Here is an 18,774-nt window from a genome sequence, read left to right as displayed (position 1 = left end):
AAGTAGTTAGGTGGTAATGGGGTGTATATTTTGGACACAGTAGTTTTATAACTACTATTACTTTTGTATTTTGATGATGAATGAATGAAATGAAATGAAATGAAATGTGATGTTCTTTATAGATTCCTGTGTTTTCTCCTGTGATTTTTATTTTAATGTTATGATAAAAAAAGCATAGCAAATTGTTATATAAATCAAGCTAGAAAACAGACAAATTGAGTGACAATTTAATAATAAGTATAGCAACAATATGTTGTCATTTAAATAATATAGATTGTTGATTACTTTAAATAATTAAATATTTGAACAAAAAGTGAATAGGCGTGGAATTCCTATGCAGATGACCCTACACTCAAGGCTGTCAAAAGCCATTATAAAAGAATTTGTCAAAGGACCACATGTTAGGTCCACACAGATAATAACAACAAAACAACCAAAACGAACAGTATTTATTAGGGTTTCAAAAACATAAAACAATTGTTTCTTAGGTCTTTTTCATCTAAGTCTTCTTCCAATCTGAATTCCTTTATTCTCTGCAATTCCTAGAGGCACTCAAGCTCTCTTCTTTGTTGAAACATTTCCATCAATCTTTTGTTTTCCTTTGTCTTGAAGCTTCGCTATTGTGCCAACTCCTTTCTTACTTATTGCAGCACTTTCTTCAGTCCTAATCTCTTTGCTTAACAACCTTGGGGGTTTGAAGTCTTTTTTTCTCATAGCTTTAGTTGTTAGCTTTTTTGCACTTCCTTCTTTCTGTGTCTGTGAAAGTCTTCCAATGCCCAGATCTGGTAGTAGCTCACTCAACAGATCAGTAATGTTCTTAGTCTTCTTGGTGGTAGTTATTGAAGGTGATGTGATAAATTGTAAATGTGATTTCCATTGTGAAGCATAATCCTAGAAATCAACTAAATGAGCTGGTATGCCAAACTCAACTGCAGTTGTCTTTGCTTGTGTTGCTAATGGTGTTACATTGAATAATTGTATAATAAAATCTAATTTACCATACCACTATTTTACATTACTCAACTAAATATTAAAGGTGACAGATTACTTACCTGTGATAATAGTATTAATGGTGACAGATTATCAAATGTTGAAGCTGTCCCTAAAGGAGTTGTGCCTGTAAGAGCTCCCTGGTCAACTTCATGATCAGGTTCGTCTGTATCAAACACATTTGGAGCTCCATGATCATCTTCATGTGTATCAAAACAAGTGGCAGCAACACTTTGCACCTGTAAGTATAACTCACAAGCTTAGTAAACCAAAATAAAAATACACATACCTTAATACAAGCAAAAGTATATACAATATATTAGTAGCTTACATTCTATGCACTACTTTCACCATTGGATCCCTTTTCCTTTTGTTGTTTTTGTGTCTTCTTCATCATCTAGTATAAAATTTTCACATTAGTCATATGATATTTATTGCAGGCAGAAGTATATGAGAGGAATACTTACAGATAGTTTTTCCCTCCTCTGTTGTTACCTTGTAGAAGTACCAGCACCATGAAATCTCTTATTGTAGCCTTTAGCACCATAAATTGTGCATGTCATCGCATAGCCCTTCTTTGTGATTTTGTCATTTTTTATTAGAGCTTCCATCTCTTCTTCCTCTAATCTTCTTTTTCTAGCAAGCTTGCCTTTTCTAAGTTTGATTGGTTGGGGGTAGGACTGGTGGGGCAGTTGCCTTGGGCAAAGATTTTTTACTAGTAGTTGGATTAAGCAAATAGCTATAGTATTTTAAGTCTGTTTTAACCTTGTAGTACTCATGTATATAGAATTTAGGGTTTTCATTGTTATACCAAATTGCATATAAAACATGACAACAAGGTATACCAGTTAGATCTCACCTCCTAAAGTGCATATCATTTCCTATTTGTCAACTACAAACTGTCCCCATGGCCTAACCACTTAAAACCTTTCATCCCCATACCACTCTGTTCTAAACATCCAACAAAATTCTTTTGACTTTTCTAGTTTTTTCAGGATCTTAGGGCAATAAGCACAGGCCATTCTTTTCATAGTATTCCTTTTTTTATATATCCTCTTTATTAATTTTGTTCTTATAACCTCATTCATAGCTATCATACCTTTGGTTCTAGCATCTAAGATAAAATTATTAAAATACTCACATAAGTTGTTTAATAATATGTCACACTCAGCATCAGTCCTAAAATGAGATCTAGACCAGTGATGAGGGAGGAATGTTATTCATGTAGCTATGTCCTTATTTTGATTATGATGCAAACTTGTTTATTATTTTTCAAATAATTGGACATAACTTGTCCTAGCAGCACCTCACACAAGTTTTTTCAACCATATGTTCATAATTAGGAAATAGTTCTTCAATGGCAGAAATAAGACTCTATTCTAAAATCAAAACACAAAATTAATACTATATATATATATATATATATATATATATATATATATATATATATATATATATATATATATATATAATTTCTTTTAAAAAGGAAAATGTAAAGAATATTTATCTTCTGTTTGTCACTCATAAACACCTAATGGATCACAAGTTATTGCCTGGTACGATCCTGCACCGTGAGTTGCGTTTCACAGTAGTTTTTATCTCCCACACGCTTATTTATTCTAATTGATTGGATCGAGACCCTACCGGTTTAAAGGACAATTTTTCTCTTGAATTTAGAGTCAATAAACAATTAATTCATATTTTAATTTTTTTAGTCATTAAAAACCCACTAACTTGCAAAAGGTGGCTATTTTATCTATTAATTAGCTCTAAACTACCGCGTGACTTGCAAACTCAAATTTACTAATTTAAAATATATATATATATGAACCATCGCTCTTTCTCTCTCTCTCTCCTCTTCGCTCATATATTTCTAACAATAAATTTATGCAGAATAAAAGCTAAATTGATTCAGTCTTCATGCCAATTTTTTGGGTTTGTGCCCATTTTCTTCTAATCCCTTCTAAGCTATCCAAATCAGAGAGTTCATCAACAAAAGGATTTTTTATATAGATCAAGATTACAAAATCAGAAAAATAGAATGTTATCGACAAAAAGGAAAAAAAAAAATAGAACATAAAAGAGAACAGAATCAAAAATCTGATTTTGCAAATTTGATGGTGGAAATTATGACGGTAATGTTGGCGATAGAAGATGATATAAAGGACGACAAAAAGATAAGAAAATGGCGATGTTGGATTTTATGTAAGAGATGGGATACTGCTTGCAGGATTATTTGTAAACAAGGGTTGAATTTAATTTCAATTTGTTATGTTGATTTTGAGATTTTTTTTTTCGTTATTAGTTTTGATTTCAGATAGACAAAAAGTTTTGGTGTTTGCTGGTTTTTAGTTTTGGGTCATAAAAATATCAATATTTTATTTAAATATTTCTTTTGTTTATTATGATTTTATTTTAGTTAAAATAAAATAATGAGAAATTGTATTTCTTTAATCAATTTTTTTTATAAAATATTATCTAAAAAAAAAAAAGAATTTCACACTTCAAAATGAAACTGAATCTCACGCATTAGTTTCAAACTAAAAAATGAATATTTTGACCACTTTTGGTAAATATATGAGTTAATTGGTCAGAAAATTAAAAAATAAGTAAATTGGCTATCATGTTCAAGTTTGAGGGACAAATTGGCCTTTAAGCCGACACCAAAACCTCATCATTTTATAGCCACAGCAACAAGGATAAGATCAAAGTGTGAATTTGCTTCATGAAAGTTAATAGGCAATTACTTTATAATTTAATTTTCTGATTAATTTATCCAATAATTTAGAAAAAATAGTTAATTTAATCCAATCAAAAGATCAAACCAATATAAAAAATTCAATTTGATTCTTGAACTTCATAATAAATATCAAATTTTATAAAAATAATTTTGTATTAAATTAGAATAAAATTATTTAATTTTAATATAAATATTAATTGATGTTAAACTAAAACTTTTTTAAATCACTTAAACTAACATATCACAAATTTAATATTGCTAAAATATTTTATTTCACAATATTATTTATATTCTTTATATGAATTATAAATTTCATGTGATACGATACGTGATTCTACTTTTAGTTTTAAATATTTAATATTTTTAATAATTTATTTAACTAATAATCACTTATGATATACTTTATAAAAATCAAAGGGCGAACTTTTCTTTTATATTTTTCCTTTTGTCTATTCTCCATTAACATTATAATGATCATGTCTCTTCGTCTAGGGTATTTTTTTTTATTAAAATATAAATTCTTGAGAATTTAAAGTATTGAGAATTATAATTCTCAAAATTTTTAATTCTTAAGGATTTAAATTTTATTACTTTTGATAGATAAGCTTTAAAATTTTATCTTTTATATTTAAAATTTCATTCTTCTTTATATTAAAAATTATATAAATATTTTGTAATAAATAAATGGTTTACATATTTTAATATTATGAAACATATGCTAATATGATCTTAGCTTTTAATTATCAAATCTTATTTTTTAAAATATATTAGTATTTGTATTAAAAATCACAGTCTGAAATAAAAAATAAAAATATAATATAGAAAAATAAGAAAAATAATTTTTTAAATAATAATGTCTTATTATTAAAAAATATTTATCAACTAAGAATTTAATTTCAATATATACATTTAAGTCTTATTTTTTTGAATTTAAAGTAATATTACTGCTCCAAAATTCTAGAGTGATATTTAAAAAGTCTAGACTAAAATTTTTTTAGCAATTATCTTTTTTATATAACTAAACTTATGTTTTCAGATTTAAATACTTATGAATTTAAATTTCAACCTTTCATTGTCTAAAAATAGTAAAATTTGTAAATTTGTTCACAACTCAATTTTATTATTATTTTTCCATTAAAAGGACAGATCCTAATAAAGTTCTATTTCCAGTGAACTTTTATCTTTTGGAATATAGACTTGTGCTAATCCTCATTTTACCAACCGAGCAAGAAAGAAAGGAAGTTTTCAATAACCAACATAATAATAAAATGTCTCCTTACATTTTGTCTGAAATAGAAAGAAAGTGTATTTTGCAACCCGTTTGACAGGCAAATCTACTGACTCATTCTTTCGTCTTTCTGACTGAACTCAGCCATATCGTGGCTGACTCTAATCTGCCCGTATGTCTCGTCATCATTATTGGGTTTTGAAAATTGAATTACAAGAGGTGATACGAATTTCGTTTTGTTACACTAAAATAATTGACCAAAATACAAATTCTGTGTTGCCTTAGTCAGTATCCCATTGTGGGTATAAATATAATAGGATCAACAAGCTGCAGGAAATTCTTTGTATGGATTGCCCAGTGCAGCAACATTGCCAGGCCTCGACAGAACAACCTACACATTATACAATGAAATAAATTAAGAGAGCGCAGTAACAGAGCTTTAAAACTGACACTGTGGCTTAAGGCTTGAAGTACCTGATAGTTTCCAAGTGTGAGTGTCTTGAACCCAGCTGCACAGTAATCAAAATAATACTCCCATGTTCTGATGAACTTTTCATTGAATCCCAGAGCCATAATTTTGCTGACAATAAATTAAGGCACAAGCATTGATTTAAAAAGATTAAAAATAGAGAAAGCAAGGCTGTTTTATAAAAGTCAAAAGTAATATTCACCTCTTATTCTCCACGAAATTCTTTCTCCAATATCTGAGTGTTTGATAGTAATGAATTCCTATATTCTCCACATGCTCCACGCTTTTGTATACAGGAGAAAAGAATTGTAAAGTTACTTCATAGAAAAAGATTATGGAGTAAATCGGCAATAAAATTGAGCTGATGATGGTTGTTTATTATACCAGAGTCTTGTTGAAGCAGCCATGGCCGTTGTTATCCTTGTTAATGATGGCAAACATCCACCTGGGAATATATATTCCTTAATAAAGTCTGAACTTCTCCTGTACTCCTCATACCGTTCTTCTGGAATTGAAATGAACTGAAGAAGCAGAAATACAAAATTTTAAAAGAGAAAAGCACTAATAAACATAATCCTGACACGGAGATCGGAATTCTTTTGTTTCTTTTCATTTTGTCTTTACCTGTAGAACGATAACCCCATCTTTAGCTAATACTGATTCGCAGCAACTGAAAAACTTTTCCATGTATTCATGTCCAACAGCTTCTATCATTTCACTGAAAAAATTAAAGACCGGTATAAAGTCATGTAATTTATGTAGCATTCTGCACTGAGATCTAATTTTAGAAGTGGAAAAGCTTACCATGATATGATTCTGTCATATTTGCAAGTATCAGGCAACTGGCGATAGTCACGGAGTTGAAATCTGATACTATCCTGATATCATAGTGGTTAAGCTTAAGAGCAAAGTTTTTTTTTACTATTACCAAGATATGCTTTTACGCAAGATGTCCTTAAATGCAACTCGGACAAAGCTTATTGCGCTTAAATTTCAAATAGCTAAGGAATAAATACTTTCAGGAAAGTCGCAATTATTCTTTTGAGTTCATACCTGGAGACCAGCTTCCTTCACTCTTTCTTCTGCATATTTTAGTTGCTCCTCAGATAGAGTGATACCAGTGTATTTACATCCAGTTCGTTTGACAACCTCGATAGCTAAGGTTCCCCAACCACAACCAATCTCAAGAATTTCATGTTCCTTATTGATTCTTGCCTGGATTGGTTTCAGAATAAACATACAAAATGAATAATGTCTGTCAGAAAAATCTTGTAACTTCTCCAAAATTGTCAAGGAACATACTAACTCACTTTTCCAATCAGAAGTGAAATTTTTCGCATCTGTGCAGCTTTCAAGTCTTCATCTTCTGTCTTTAAAGTAAATATATCACAAGTTCATGTCATGCACTGTGTAAAATTAAATATTAGAATTTAGAAGGTTGGACTTCTGACCTTAAATACAGCAGAGGAGTATGTCATTGTTTCATCCAAGAACAGAGAAAACAAATCATTACTCTAAAACAGAAAACAAGAAAAGGGTTGTAAGCTTTTCATCCAAAACTTCTTCTGAGACTAAAAATGAGTACTGATTTATGATAACAATGCACGCGTGCACTTGCTTTATAAAAGAATTATTTCAAAGTAAAACATATTTCACATCGACTATTATCAACTTTGATTTATAATTCGCTTTTCTTCTTTACATTAAAATATCAAAGAAGATAGAGGACAAAGCTAAAGTACTATCATACCAGGTCATAATGACGAGAGATATTCCTGCGAGCCTGTGTAAGAGAATTTTGCCTCGAAACGTGCCGAAAGAAAAATTTTGCAGATGCAATACTAGCTGTGAATAACATTGGAGTCCACCAACCCCTATACCAACATAAATAATATTATATTATAATTCATATTTCAGGAAACGTCGGCTAGTACTATCATATTTTCAGAGAGTTAACGGGGCATTACTTTCTCTTATTCAATTCCGATTCAGGTTTATTAGCATCTCTATTGACAATGAGAACCTGCAATTTAAATTATAGAAGAAAGTTCATTTAAAGTTTTAACAAAAGGACACTTCAACAGAGGACCCTGATTAATTTGCTCACCATGAAAAGGTTTAGAAGGCCCTCATCTTTGTCAACAAATGAAAAATCGCCATTGATATATGCATCTGCTAGGCCTAAATCAGCCTGTGTCATTATCTGAGAAAATTTCAATTGTCTGTCAATGATGGTAAGAAATTTTTGCATACAGTAAATTCGATTTACAAACAGATTCTTGGCGTTCGAATTTTTCCGACTAATGATGATTGCACCATGTCTCTTCAGGGCCTTATGATATTTCTAAATGAGACAAGGAAAGCATATACCTTCCAGTAAAACTGGGGATTGTGAACTTTCATAACAGTTTGCGAGAAACACTTTTTCGCAGTGCCCTCAAAGGTAAAAATCGTGCCTCCTTCCTCCAATAAACTGTCATATCACGATTCACATCCATCAAAATGGTAAAATTTATGTCAGTAGCAAGACATGGGAACAAAGAAAGGGACTGTATGAATGAAGTTATATAGTAGTGAAGTGCAATAGAGTTTAGTGATAAAGTTGCAATTTGAAATTTTTTAGTAAATAGTATATCTAATTTGAAGAGATTTCTAGTACAGCAGAAAGGAAGCACAGAATGCTCAAGACAGGAACAACATGGTAGTTTGTAATTCAACAGATAAAGAGACAAGTAATGAAGCCTTAGTTAGCTGAATTTTGTGAGCATAATTCAACAGTTTATTTTGTTCTTGTAGAAAAACTAGCAAAGTGATATGAGAAAGGATGTGATTGACTTCATAATCGAACTCACATTACACGGCCAGTAGAGATATATTGTCCAAGAAATCTAGAAACAAAAAGGCGCGCCCCAGTTTCTAACAGAGAAGGTACCATGTGTTTTGGATTGCTCAGAATAGCACAACTTTTTTCAAGCAAACTATGGGCCGCAACCATGCCAGACTGCAAGGAAATAAACCTCAGTTATGGGTTGCAGTTGCAGAACGCTCATGAATTCTTAAAAGAAGACCATGAAAAGGTTATACAGAAAAAGGCTCTTTTAATTTTGATTTCAGTTTCCCATTTTCAAATGTAGGAAAAAGAAATTACAAAATTCTAAAACATTTTCCTGAGAATCTGTTACCTGTTTTCCTAAGGATATAATTTTCAAGGAAGAGCAACTACATGGTACCATTGCATCCTAGAACTAAAGTCAATTCTCCACCTTAATAAACTTGTTAAACTTATGATAAGAAACGCGAGGAGCACTTAATTAGTACCTTCAGTCCATCCTCATGGAAGCCATAACCTAAAAAATATGTGACATATAAGACAATTGATCAATTGTCATGGAGTTAATTGGAAATTCAAAATGTAGGAAACTAAATAGCTCCGAACATTTGAAGTAAATACCCATGAAGATTTAACAAAGATCTAATCCAATAACTTACCCTGGTATGCTCCACAAAACCAAAGTCCTCTTCTTCCTTGAATATGTTCAAGTTCAAGTGAAGCTTTTGATGCAGCTACGGATGGGACTGGATGGCCAGTTGTCCACTTTAGTAAGGTATTATCTGGTGTATGATCCGGATTTAGTGTCACAAGGAAAGGTAGATTTGTTTCACCAAGATTCTGCAGGAGTTGACAACATTAAAAAGTCTATGGGTGTATTTCACATTCGTTTCACAGGAAATCCCGAAATCAGCAATATATTTCCTTTTAATAAAACACGATACAAACCTGAAGCACATTAAGCCAGTATGTCAGGCATACTTTATTATCCGTATTTCCTAAAAAATTCCATGCACTCCATGCTGTTGGCTTTTGGGGCATAAACTTTTTATCGCGGTGAAGAAAGATCTCACTGACATCAAGAATTGAGGAACGCAATGCACATTTTGGGTAAATGATGTGTATTTCCTGGTTAAGATGAATGGTACAGGGAAAAAAGTGATCGAAAATAAAGCAGAAGAGCAAAAGCTGGCACCTGTACAGATACTGGAAAGCACCAAGTACTCTTTTTTCATCAAATGTTGCTTGGTTTCCTAATAATTTTAAAGCATCTGGGGCATGAACACCAATTATACACCTACTGTACTGTTCTTCAGAACCATCTCCACATAACACTGTGCAACCTGTTACAGCATACTAAAGTTAGATATGTATAGAGAAAAGCATTATCGCTTGAATAAATAGTTATTCCCACAGTCAGAATTTTCTTTTACTTATACTTTTCTTGGCATCTAGAAGAGTCTTAATTTTCAAAATTCTCACTCTGATTTTAGAACACCTTGCAGTTTCCAAGTTAATAACATTGTCTTAGGTAACTCAATTTTTGGTAGTGGATACATTTTGCACTTGGTAATGTGGAATTTCAACCGAAACTTAACCATTAATATTTTATTGCCTATCCTATTAATCAGAAGTTTAAGTTTAAAGTTTTCTTTAAAAATAATAATTAATAGAAATTGATTAATGCTACTGCTTACCCTTATCATTAGTGGAAACTAAGTGTACCTCGTGGCCAGTTCTTATTACACAGCCCCAGCTTTCCAGCTTTTCTCTGACCTGATTTCAATTGCTTCTAGAATTTAGTAGAGACTTATTCAAAAGATTGTACAAAAGAGAAAAGAAAAAAAAAAAGAAGAAAAGAGAATATGAAACTTGCAGTATTCTCAACAGTCAAGCAAGCACCTTATGGACATAAGAATGTGATCTACATTTAACAGTAAGCCACTGTGGACGGCCAAAGAGCTGCAAAAAGAACCAAACACCATATTGTGAAAATTTTGATAGATCAATTTGTAAGAACTCTGCATCAACAATGATATGAGTATAATACTCTACTTCTTTTACAAGGAACGTGTACCTGAAGTAAATGGTGGTTACGGCAAAATGAGAGAATAGAGTAAGCAGAGAAGCTCATAACTTTTTCTGAAGGGCAGGACCATATTGAACCACACATTGGAACCTATTCACAACATTTGATTATAACATGATTGAAATAGAAACAAATCATAAGGTTGAAAGAATGTAAGAGATTTCTCACAAGATAAGCCTTTTGAAATAACTCAGAGTAACCCCGTGACTTGATAAAATTCCCTAATGTTTCATTTCTATCAATGTCAGGATTGTTCTCAAGCACCTCAAGATAACTGAGCAAAAGAATTACTTGTCAGGATTATTCTCAACATTGTGATCGCATAGAAGCAAATCTTAGACATTGCACTGCATGCGTACTCATTAAGAATTTATAATGATAATAAAGTGGCTGACCTGAGGACATCATCTTTAAACTTGATGACTTCACGAATCATTTGCCAAAAGTATGGATTGAATGCATTCGTTTTCTGAGCAAACAAACCTGGCAGGCCATTTCTGCTGCCCCATTCATAACCTTTACCGTTGTCTAAGCTAACCGAGAATGACATATCAGATAATTCCATATCTACTCCAAGACTTTCAAAGAACTCCATCATATTTGGATATGTTACCTGTTCATTAATTGATGACACATCAGATAATACATATCTACTCAAAGAACTACGGTAACTGTGGTGTTGAAATTGATTACTATGTTTCTCTTGGATCGGATTCAATAGCTACAACTTGCAAACCATGACACTTGACAAAAGCAAATTAATGAGCAGATATCAATAGCTAATTTTTTTTCTTTTAATTGTTTTCCTTTTGCCTTGGGGATAATTAAGAATTCATATTGACTGGCTACTGGGCTTTCTTTCCTGGGGATTATTATCACTAGATTGAAGATGAAAGACTTTTCTGACCCGTTTCAACATTGGATTTTCTCTTAAGAAGTGGTACCAAGATTTCATATCATTCTTTCTGTCAGTTTCAGTTTCTGAAGTAAACCTCTATGGTTTTCTCCTTGTCTTTCAGTTTTCTCCTTGATTAGAGAGATAAAATGTCCAAATTTTGACGCAAGAACAAGTGTCGATTATTCCAAATATAGGAAATTACTTCTTTCTCAAAATGTTACTCTGAAAATTTCAAGAAATAATTGACTGCGTTTACAAGAATGCAAATTGATGGCAAAAGATACATAAAAGCCCCTGAGCGAATTGAGAAAATACATTTAAACTCTAATGCTTCAAAACGTTTTAAATAAACACTTCAACTTTTTAAAAGTAATTAATTAAATCCAAATCGATAATGGTGTTAACTACTATGTTAATTGCGATATCTATTAAAAATAAACACCAATAATAAAACGACACAAGTCTTTTGTTTATTTTTTAAGGTAAAAAGAATTAAATTGACTAAATTAAAGCTAGAATTTGCAAACCATAACACTTGACAAAAGTTGGTTCGATAAGTTACAAAATTGTAAAATAGCGAGTCTTTTATATATTATTTTATAACAATATGAGTCCTACAAATAAATAAGTGTAGAAAGTACTTAATATAGGTCCCACAAATAATTATCACTATTTTTATAATAGCCCCCTACTCAATAACCTTATGACAACAACTGCTTTCCTTAATTGTTAATTAATGAGCAGAACAAGTATACCGCAAGATGATTATTTCAAATATATATGTAAAAACTATAACATTATTTACACTCATTCTATTTAAAAAATATTTTATTTTTTTATAATTTTTATATCAAAAATATAATTATTATATGTTAGTTGTTAATATCAGAAGGAACGAAGAATTTTTGGATAAGCCGTTTTGGATCCCACTTTTCACTCAACCGAGAATTAACTCCATAAGAAGTCGTAAGAAATCTCAAACTCGAAACCGCTATCTCCAACCACTAATGATAAGCTTAGTAAAAAAAAATGCTCTTATGATTTTAGTTAGGCTTCAAATATGATAAGCTTAGTTCTTTCTTTTCAGAGAAATATTATAGCAATTAGAATATAATTCTTTCCATCTTTATATAAAACAATAATTGAAAAAGAATAAAATCATATCAAAAGTAACGTTGTTTTACAAAAATGGGAGCGAATCACAGTGCATAGTTCTTTTCTTCTTTTTCTTTTAATTTCCGAATCAAGACAAATTTGGAAAAAATGCAGTTGAAATTTCTGCTACTCATTTTGCGGCAATCATGGAGACAAGTCTCTAGTTTACCCAACTTGCACTACCTGACGTGGGAAATGCTACATCATTCATATATACCAAAACCGGACACGTGGCAGAAATGCAACCGTTTCATCCTATTTGTCCTTTTAATAATTTTGTATTACTTATTCTAATAATTTTACACCAAATCTTTTACTGTATATAATTTGTCAGAAATATCATATTGGCTTGTGATTTATATAATATCTTCTTATTTGTTTAATTTTTTATTTAATAATTTAACACAAGTAATATACAAACTATTGACTGCCAAAAATAAAATTTTATTTATTGTACCATATGTTTATTTTATTTTTTTAAAAGAATTATATATATTTTAAAATTGTTGATTCCTCTAAAATTTTAGGAGAATATGTTTCTTAGATAGTAACCTATTTAATTTTTTCTCTACTATATATATAATGCATTATGGGAAATATACTTTATTCTAATAATAATAAAAATAAGAAAATATATAATGACTTGAAAAATCAGTTGAACATTATTGTTGATACCTGTTTTTAGGAATTTAGATTATTTTATTTTAGGAAAAAAATAGATAAGAAAAAACAAAAAGCGATGCCATGCCAGACTTGCATTGACAGGTCAAGCCTGTCGTTCCACAAAATTATAAAAGCCTTTGTATAGTAAAGCCAAATGAATTAAATATTTAAATGTAATAACATGAAATAATTCATCTTAGACCTTCGCCCTTTTCTGTTTTTTCCTTGTCTTCTTATCTTTGGGTTAAGTATGTAGATGGTGGAGGGTGAAAGAAGAGAGTAAAAAAATGGCAAAAGGAAAATGTTGACTTACACAATTGAAGACCATGAAACCCAAGTCTAAATCTACACCGTCGAAGCAGACAGTTTTAGCATGGCCGCCAAGGTATTCCTCTTTCTCGTACAACACAACCTCAACTCCATCTTTTGCAAGAACATAAGCTGAAACAAGCCCGCTTATTCCACCTCCAACCACTGCAACTCTCATTCTTCAGTCCAAACGCTATGTAACCCTGAATTATTTGGAATACTTAATTTAACAGAAAAAGAAATGTGTCCAAACGAAAGATAGAAAAAGCAGTAATTAACATTTATCATAACAATGACAAGTCACCTTTGCAAAGGCTATACAGTGTGTGCGTGCGTGCGTATAGAAGGAAGATCCAAAAGATGAGCGAGTTTAAGGGAGTGGATTGATTAATCTGTCAAATGGCGAACTGGCATTCATTAATTAAAGAAGCTATGAAAATGGGAAGATGAAAAAGCAGAAAGGAAGGATTTCCTGTGACTTGTTTGTGTTATCAGTAATGAGTGAGAGAAGGAAAGGCAAAAAGAAAGAAAGAAGAGAAAGGATAAGCCAATAATGTGGGAATGGAATGGATGGTCTGTTCTTTTTCAAAAGCATATATATTTGCTCTGCACAAACTTTTGAATTACTGGCACTTTACAGGAGATAGTATGTGTTTAATAATTTAATGGAAAAATATTAAATATTAAAAATTAAATAAAAAAAAGAATGTACCTTATATTGAAAAAGAAAAACGAAATAACTATGTACCTTCTGCTTTTTGTGATACTTCTGTTTCGCCTGTTTTTTTCCCAGCTATAGTACAATCTAAGGAAATAAATTTTCTTCGTGTAATTCTTGCCCCACTCTGTTCCAGGCATTGCTTTTTATCAGGCGAAATACTTACGGGTGATAGAATATTATTTTAAAAATTTTAATACAGCTGTTCAAAGCTCGAACTCGTAATTAAGCTAAAAAAAAACCATTATTATCTCATTTATGTTCTAATTCACATATTACTTTTTTAATTTAACTTATTGATATCTATTTTATATATTTAGATTTTAACGCCCGAAAAATAAACTAACGTCATCAATATATTAATCTTTTTAATAATAATATATCTCATAATTTTATATCATTATAACTAAATTTATAAACAAAATGAATTTCTCGCAAGTTACTTGAAGCTTAACTTGATTATAAATCATTTCTAACTCATTTAATAAAGCTCATTTAATAAACAAACTATGTAGGTAGTACATGAATTAGCTCATAACAATAGTTTTAATAATTTGATATTTAATTTGTAATTTAAATTGTTACTACCATATTTTTAGAAACGTCTATTTAAATTTATTTGTTATAATAAAATTATAACATTTAGTAAATATAATTATAATTTAAAAATTAAATTTTATTTTTGATAAATTGATGAGTGATTAATTTATAAGTAATTATTAAGTTTTATTCAAACTTGATTAAGCTCAAAATAAGTTTAGTGATTTAAGCTTAAATTTCGCTTGATAATAAGTGAGTCAAGTTCAAATTAGTCAAGCTTGCCTTTACTTGTTTTGATTATAATCCTAATCCTTATGAATACATTGGAAATTTATAAAAAGATTCGTTTCTTGATTTATTCAAAAAAATTGAGAAGTCCAATTTTTCTTTTATTTGGCGAGTCTATTCACAATTTAGAAACCTTTTTTAAGTTTATTGAAATTTAATATTATATCAGTATTTGCATCATACAGAAAAATACATGTGGGAAGAAAAAATATAAAATCATAAAATACTTTTTTCTATATAACTTTTGCTTATCTATTTATCAAGAATTAGCTTGAATTTCACGACTAAAACATCAACAAAACGATATGTTTTCTGAATTTCATATCGTGACAATTTTTGTATTGATAGGTTGATATTATGTATATATAATTAAAGTATTTTAGTAATTTATTGATATATTTTATATATGTAATATGTAGAAATATGTATTTTTTATCTCATTTTAATTTTTTTGTCTAATTTCATGTAATAATAGCCAAAAAAGGAAAATATGAGCTAAAAAAAATGCATGAATGGGTTTTAATTGAATTGCGGCAGTAAAAGGCTTGGAATAAAGACACGTGGATTACTAAAATTGCAGGCATGACCGAATTTATCAAGACCCATGAAGGGAGAATTAATTAGTTATGATGTAATTAAGGATAATTATCTTTTAAGTTGTTTATTTTATTTAGTACAGTTAAGAGAATAACTATAGTGGTATTATACCGAGAGAATGACTCTGAAAAAATAATTTCTACAAGAAGTAGAGGTCAATTAAATAAGAGAGGGGATATATTATTCTTCTTTTTGCGAATTTCCTACGGTTTATCTTCTACAACATTTTATTAGTTTTTGCATTGTTCTTTCAATAATTAGAGAAGCTTTTGAGGACGTAGAGAGTGATGATTAACATTCTTCACTCCTTGAAGAACTTTTCAATTTTAAGAGAGTTTTTAATTTCCAGTTTTATATATCTTGTGTCTTTCTGTTTACTTATAATGATTATTGGATTAAATATGTCAAGCTAAGTTTCATAAGTATTTAGTTTGGTTTTTTATTTATGTATGAACCTTATATATTATGAGTTTAATGAATGATTTCTTTACCTTCATACATATATTAGTTTCATTTATTATTGTTGATTGACCATCATATCAATTTAATAGTAACATTTGTTATGAAAATTTTTAGGTTAAAAGTATTAGAAACATCATTTTTACTTTAATATATGTTGGTATAAGAAACATAGATTGCATCATTAGTTTGAGTGACTTAGGAAAAATACACATCACCGTCTTATTCATTAGATTTGAACTTAAAGAAAATAAGAAAATTACTAAGTATAAGATAGATTAAATGTTATTTTATTATATAGTTTACATTAATAATTTACTAAGTATAAGCTAGATTAAATATTATTTTATCATATAGTATTAGATTAATCATTTTAGTTGCATATTTATTTTCTAATTATTTAAATTTTTTTTATAAACTTTAAAATTATTCTCAAAATATTGGTTTAGAATGCTTAAATTTATTTTTAATATTTTATGTGATAGTTGACCTTTATAATATATGTTCTATCATTCCTTATGAGATCGATCTTGTGGAGAACTTGCCAAATTATTATTTGGTTCGTACATTTGCAAGTATTAAATTTTAGACATCACTTATAATTAGACATAAGAAAACAAATTTTTTTTTAAAGAAAATTATAAGAATTTGGGCGTAAATGCTAATGGGGTTATGAATGAGATATACACACAAATCTCAGGGCAGCCAAGTGGTCTTCATTAGAGTTTTTTCATTAACAAAACATTTTAACTAGCATAAAATCGGTGAATTTCTTGGTAAATGTAAAAAGAAATGATAGTATGAGAGGTTGATGATGGTGTTGTGGGTTAGTGATAATTAAATTTGTCATTACCTTATAAGCTCTTTTTCTCTATTTATATTTTATGTATTTAAGAAATGATAGAAAAATAAATAGAGAATTGGAATTTCGAAAGCATCTAATTGAAGAATTAAAACTTTTGGAGACAAATGCAGGATTCATTATTTGGGAAAAAGATTTATTGTGTTTTACATCATTAAAAAAATCCAGTCACACTTGATTTCAAACGATTAATTGGACTCTTAAGTAGAAGTTTGGATCTATTCATCAAAATAGTTTAAACTTATAAGTTATTTAATCCTTGATATAAATTAGGGGAGGCAAAAAGACTCTCTGCCCATTGTACGGGCATCTATCACTATTCCAATCCAACCAACCTGGCCATCCATGTCTTTTGTGTCAGTTTGAGACGACATGTGCTATAAAATAATCTGTTGTCTGCAGCATTAATTAAAAAATTAATTAACAGAAGATAACAATAATTAATTCAACTTGAATATCTTTTATCAAGATTCCACAATCTACTCGTTACCATCCTTTGAAAAGGTTTTGCATTTAATTTGGACCGATTACAATATTAATAATAATGGGACTATCCATAATAATACATGTACATTGTACACACTCAAACTCTACTAGTAACAACAAATCCAAATGATTTTTTAAAATTTCTTGATCTTGGTCCCTGCTTTGGTTGAAAACAGCGGAAGACAAATAGATTGTTTAAATATAAATTTGTCAGATTATTTCAAAAAAAAATAATAATATTCTAATAGTAATATCAGAGGATTGAGTCAATGAAATTAAAGTAAGGATGGATAGTAAGAGAGTTCTCTCTTTGCTGGAAAGTTAAGATCCGCCGTGAATTTCTAAGAATGAGACACCACCCACCTTGAAATATATATATATCAGTAAATGGAGTTAATAATTAGTGCGTTAGGTTGGAAAAAAAAAAAAAAATTCTCTTTTTATAAAATAGGAATAAACCATCGTACTTAAAAAAAATATCAAACTCGAAACTCCAATCTCCACCGCTAATTATCGAATTACCATAATAAACTCTGACAATTTGTAGGCGGCTGACTCTCCACAAAAAGCGAAAGAGCTTCTCCATTCAATGAATCAAAGGCATCAGTTTTTTTTGGTGTTGATCTACTTGTGCAATATCAGGCCTTGGCAAGCTCACAATTCCAACAGGCCAACAATGTTTACTGTTATTATTACTGCCTTTATTTGGCCTTCATGTTCATTTACATCGCGCGCACAATCTGAACTAAACTAAAACCATTACAATCAAGTTACATTCGAGAAATTTGATAATTAAAAATCTTAATTCATTTTAAATTCTTAATTGCTACCCAATAAGATTTTCTTTAGGTATTTTATATTTAATCTTAATAATATTACTAAATTTATTTTATTATCTCAAAAAGAAAAATTTGTATACATTCAGTTTCATTTTCATCCTATTTGTAAGACTTAAAAGGAAGCACTATTCACATCAGTTGGCCGATATTTATCTTATGTAACAATAGTTGTATTCTACCCAATAGACTTAATTCAACTTTTAACATTTGAAGCCTGTTTTCTTTTTCTTTCTTTTTTTTCTGATTATATTCTAAGTTGAATGGACCTTTCTATGTTGTATATTCACCCACAAAAAGAAAAAGAAAAAAAAAATGAGTATATATATATTTTGGTAGAACAAAGAAGGTAAAGGCCCTAAACAAAGAAACAGACACCAAGTAACACTGTCTCTATGCCTAACACCAGCAAGAGCATCACTTGACAGAAAAGGAAATATGAAAATCGGAGGCCGATCCAGCACTTGCACTTCCAAGCTTGAACCATGAGCTAAATTAATTAGCTAACCAGTTCGCACAAATGTTGGCTTCTCTAAACACATGAGTGCAATTAACATCCCATGACCGATCCATAGGAGTCTTAATTTGCATCAGCAAAGAGCCACAGTTGCCCATCA

The 18,774-nt window shown here is 30.0% G+C and overlaps 1 protein-coding gene across 2 annotated transcripts; it reads right to left on the bottom strand.

The window, feature by feature from the left end:
• Nucleotides 1-4,954: 4,954 nt before the first annotated feature.
• On the bottom strand, nt 4,955-14,208 carry LOC8263737. 2 transcript variants are annotated; one of them, XM_048379220.1, is made up of 25 exons: nt 14,120-14,208; nt 13,376-13,574; nt 10,742-10,959; nt 10,515-10,620; nt 10,335-10,436; nt 10,160-10,219; nt 9,955-10,033; nt 9,453-9,600; nt 9,206-9,329; nt 8,917-9,097; nt 8,746-8,774; nt 8,280-8,428; nt 7,798-7,900; nt 7,535-7,630; nt 7,395-7,450; nt 7,178-7,301; nt 6,879-6,941; nt 6,738-6,797; nt 6,481-6,642; nt 6,232-6,305; nt 6,052-6,145; nt 5,812-5,948; nt 5,630-5,710; nt 5,433-5,538; nt 4,955-5,349 (listed from the first exon to the last, which is right to left on the bottom strand). In XM_048379220.1, the coding sequence occupies exons 2-25, from the start codon at nt 13,547-13,549 to the stop codon at nt 5,278-5,280; spliced, it is 2,598 nt and encodes an 865-aa protein (XP_048235177.1). In that variant the 5' UTR covers nt 13,550-13,574; nt 14,120-14,208; the 3' UTR covers nt 4,955-5,277. The 2 variants fall into 2 exon arrangements, with proteins under 2 accessions (XP_048235177.1, XP_002528810.1); XM_002528764.4 differs by lacking the exon at nt 14,120-14,208 and adding an exon at nt 13,676-13,994.
• Nucleotides 14,209-18,774: the final 4,566 nt, after the last annotated feature.

The sequence above is a fragment of the Ricinus communis genome, chromosome 9 (assembly GCF_019578655.1).
Source record: "Ricinus communis isolate WT05 ecotype wild-type chromosome 9, ASM1957865v1, whole genome shotgun sequence".
NCBI lineage: Eukaryota > Viridiplantae > Streptophyta > Magnoliopsida > Malpighiales > Euphorbiaceae > Ricinus > Ricinus communis.
This window is presented reverse-complemented; position numbering and strand designations above follow the sequence as displayed.

What these genes read in the sequence shown, in the direction of transcription:
- LOC8263737 (XM_048379220.1), bottom strand. Translation starts at nt 13,549, where the DNA reads ATGAGAGTTGCAGTGGTTGGAGGTGGAATAAGCGGGCTTGTTTCAGCT. An exon ending in TTTAAAGATGATGTCCTCAG is followed by an intron (nt 10,621 to 10,741) that starts GTCAGCCACTTT and finishes TCTTTTGCTCAG; the next exon opens with TTATCTTGAGGTGCTTGAGA. An exon ending in ATCTCTACTGGCCGTGTAAT is followed by an intron (nt 7,901 to 8,279) that starts GTGAGTTCGATT and finishes GTGATATGACAG; the next exon opens with TTTATTGGAGGAAGGAGGCA.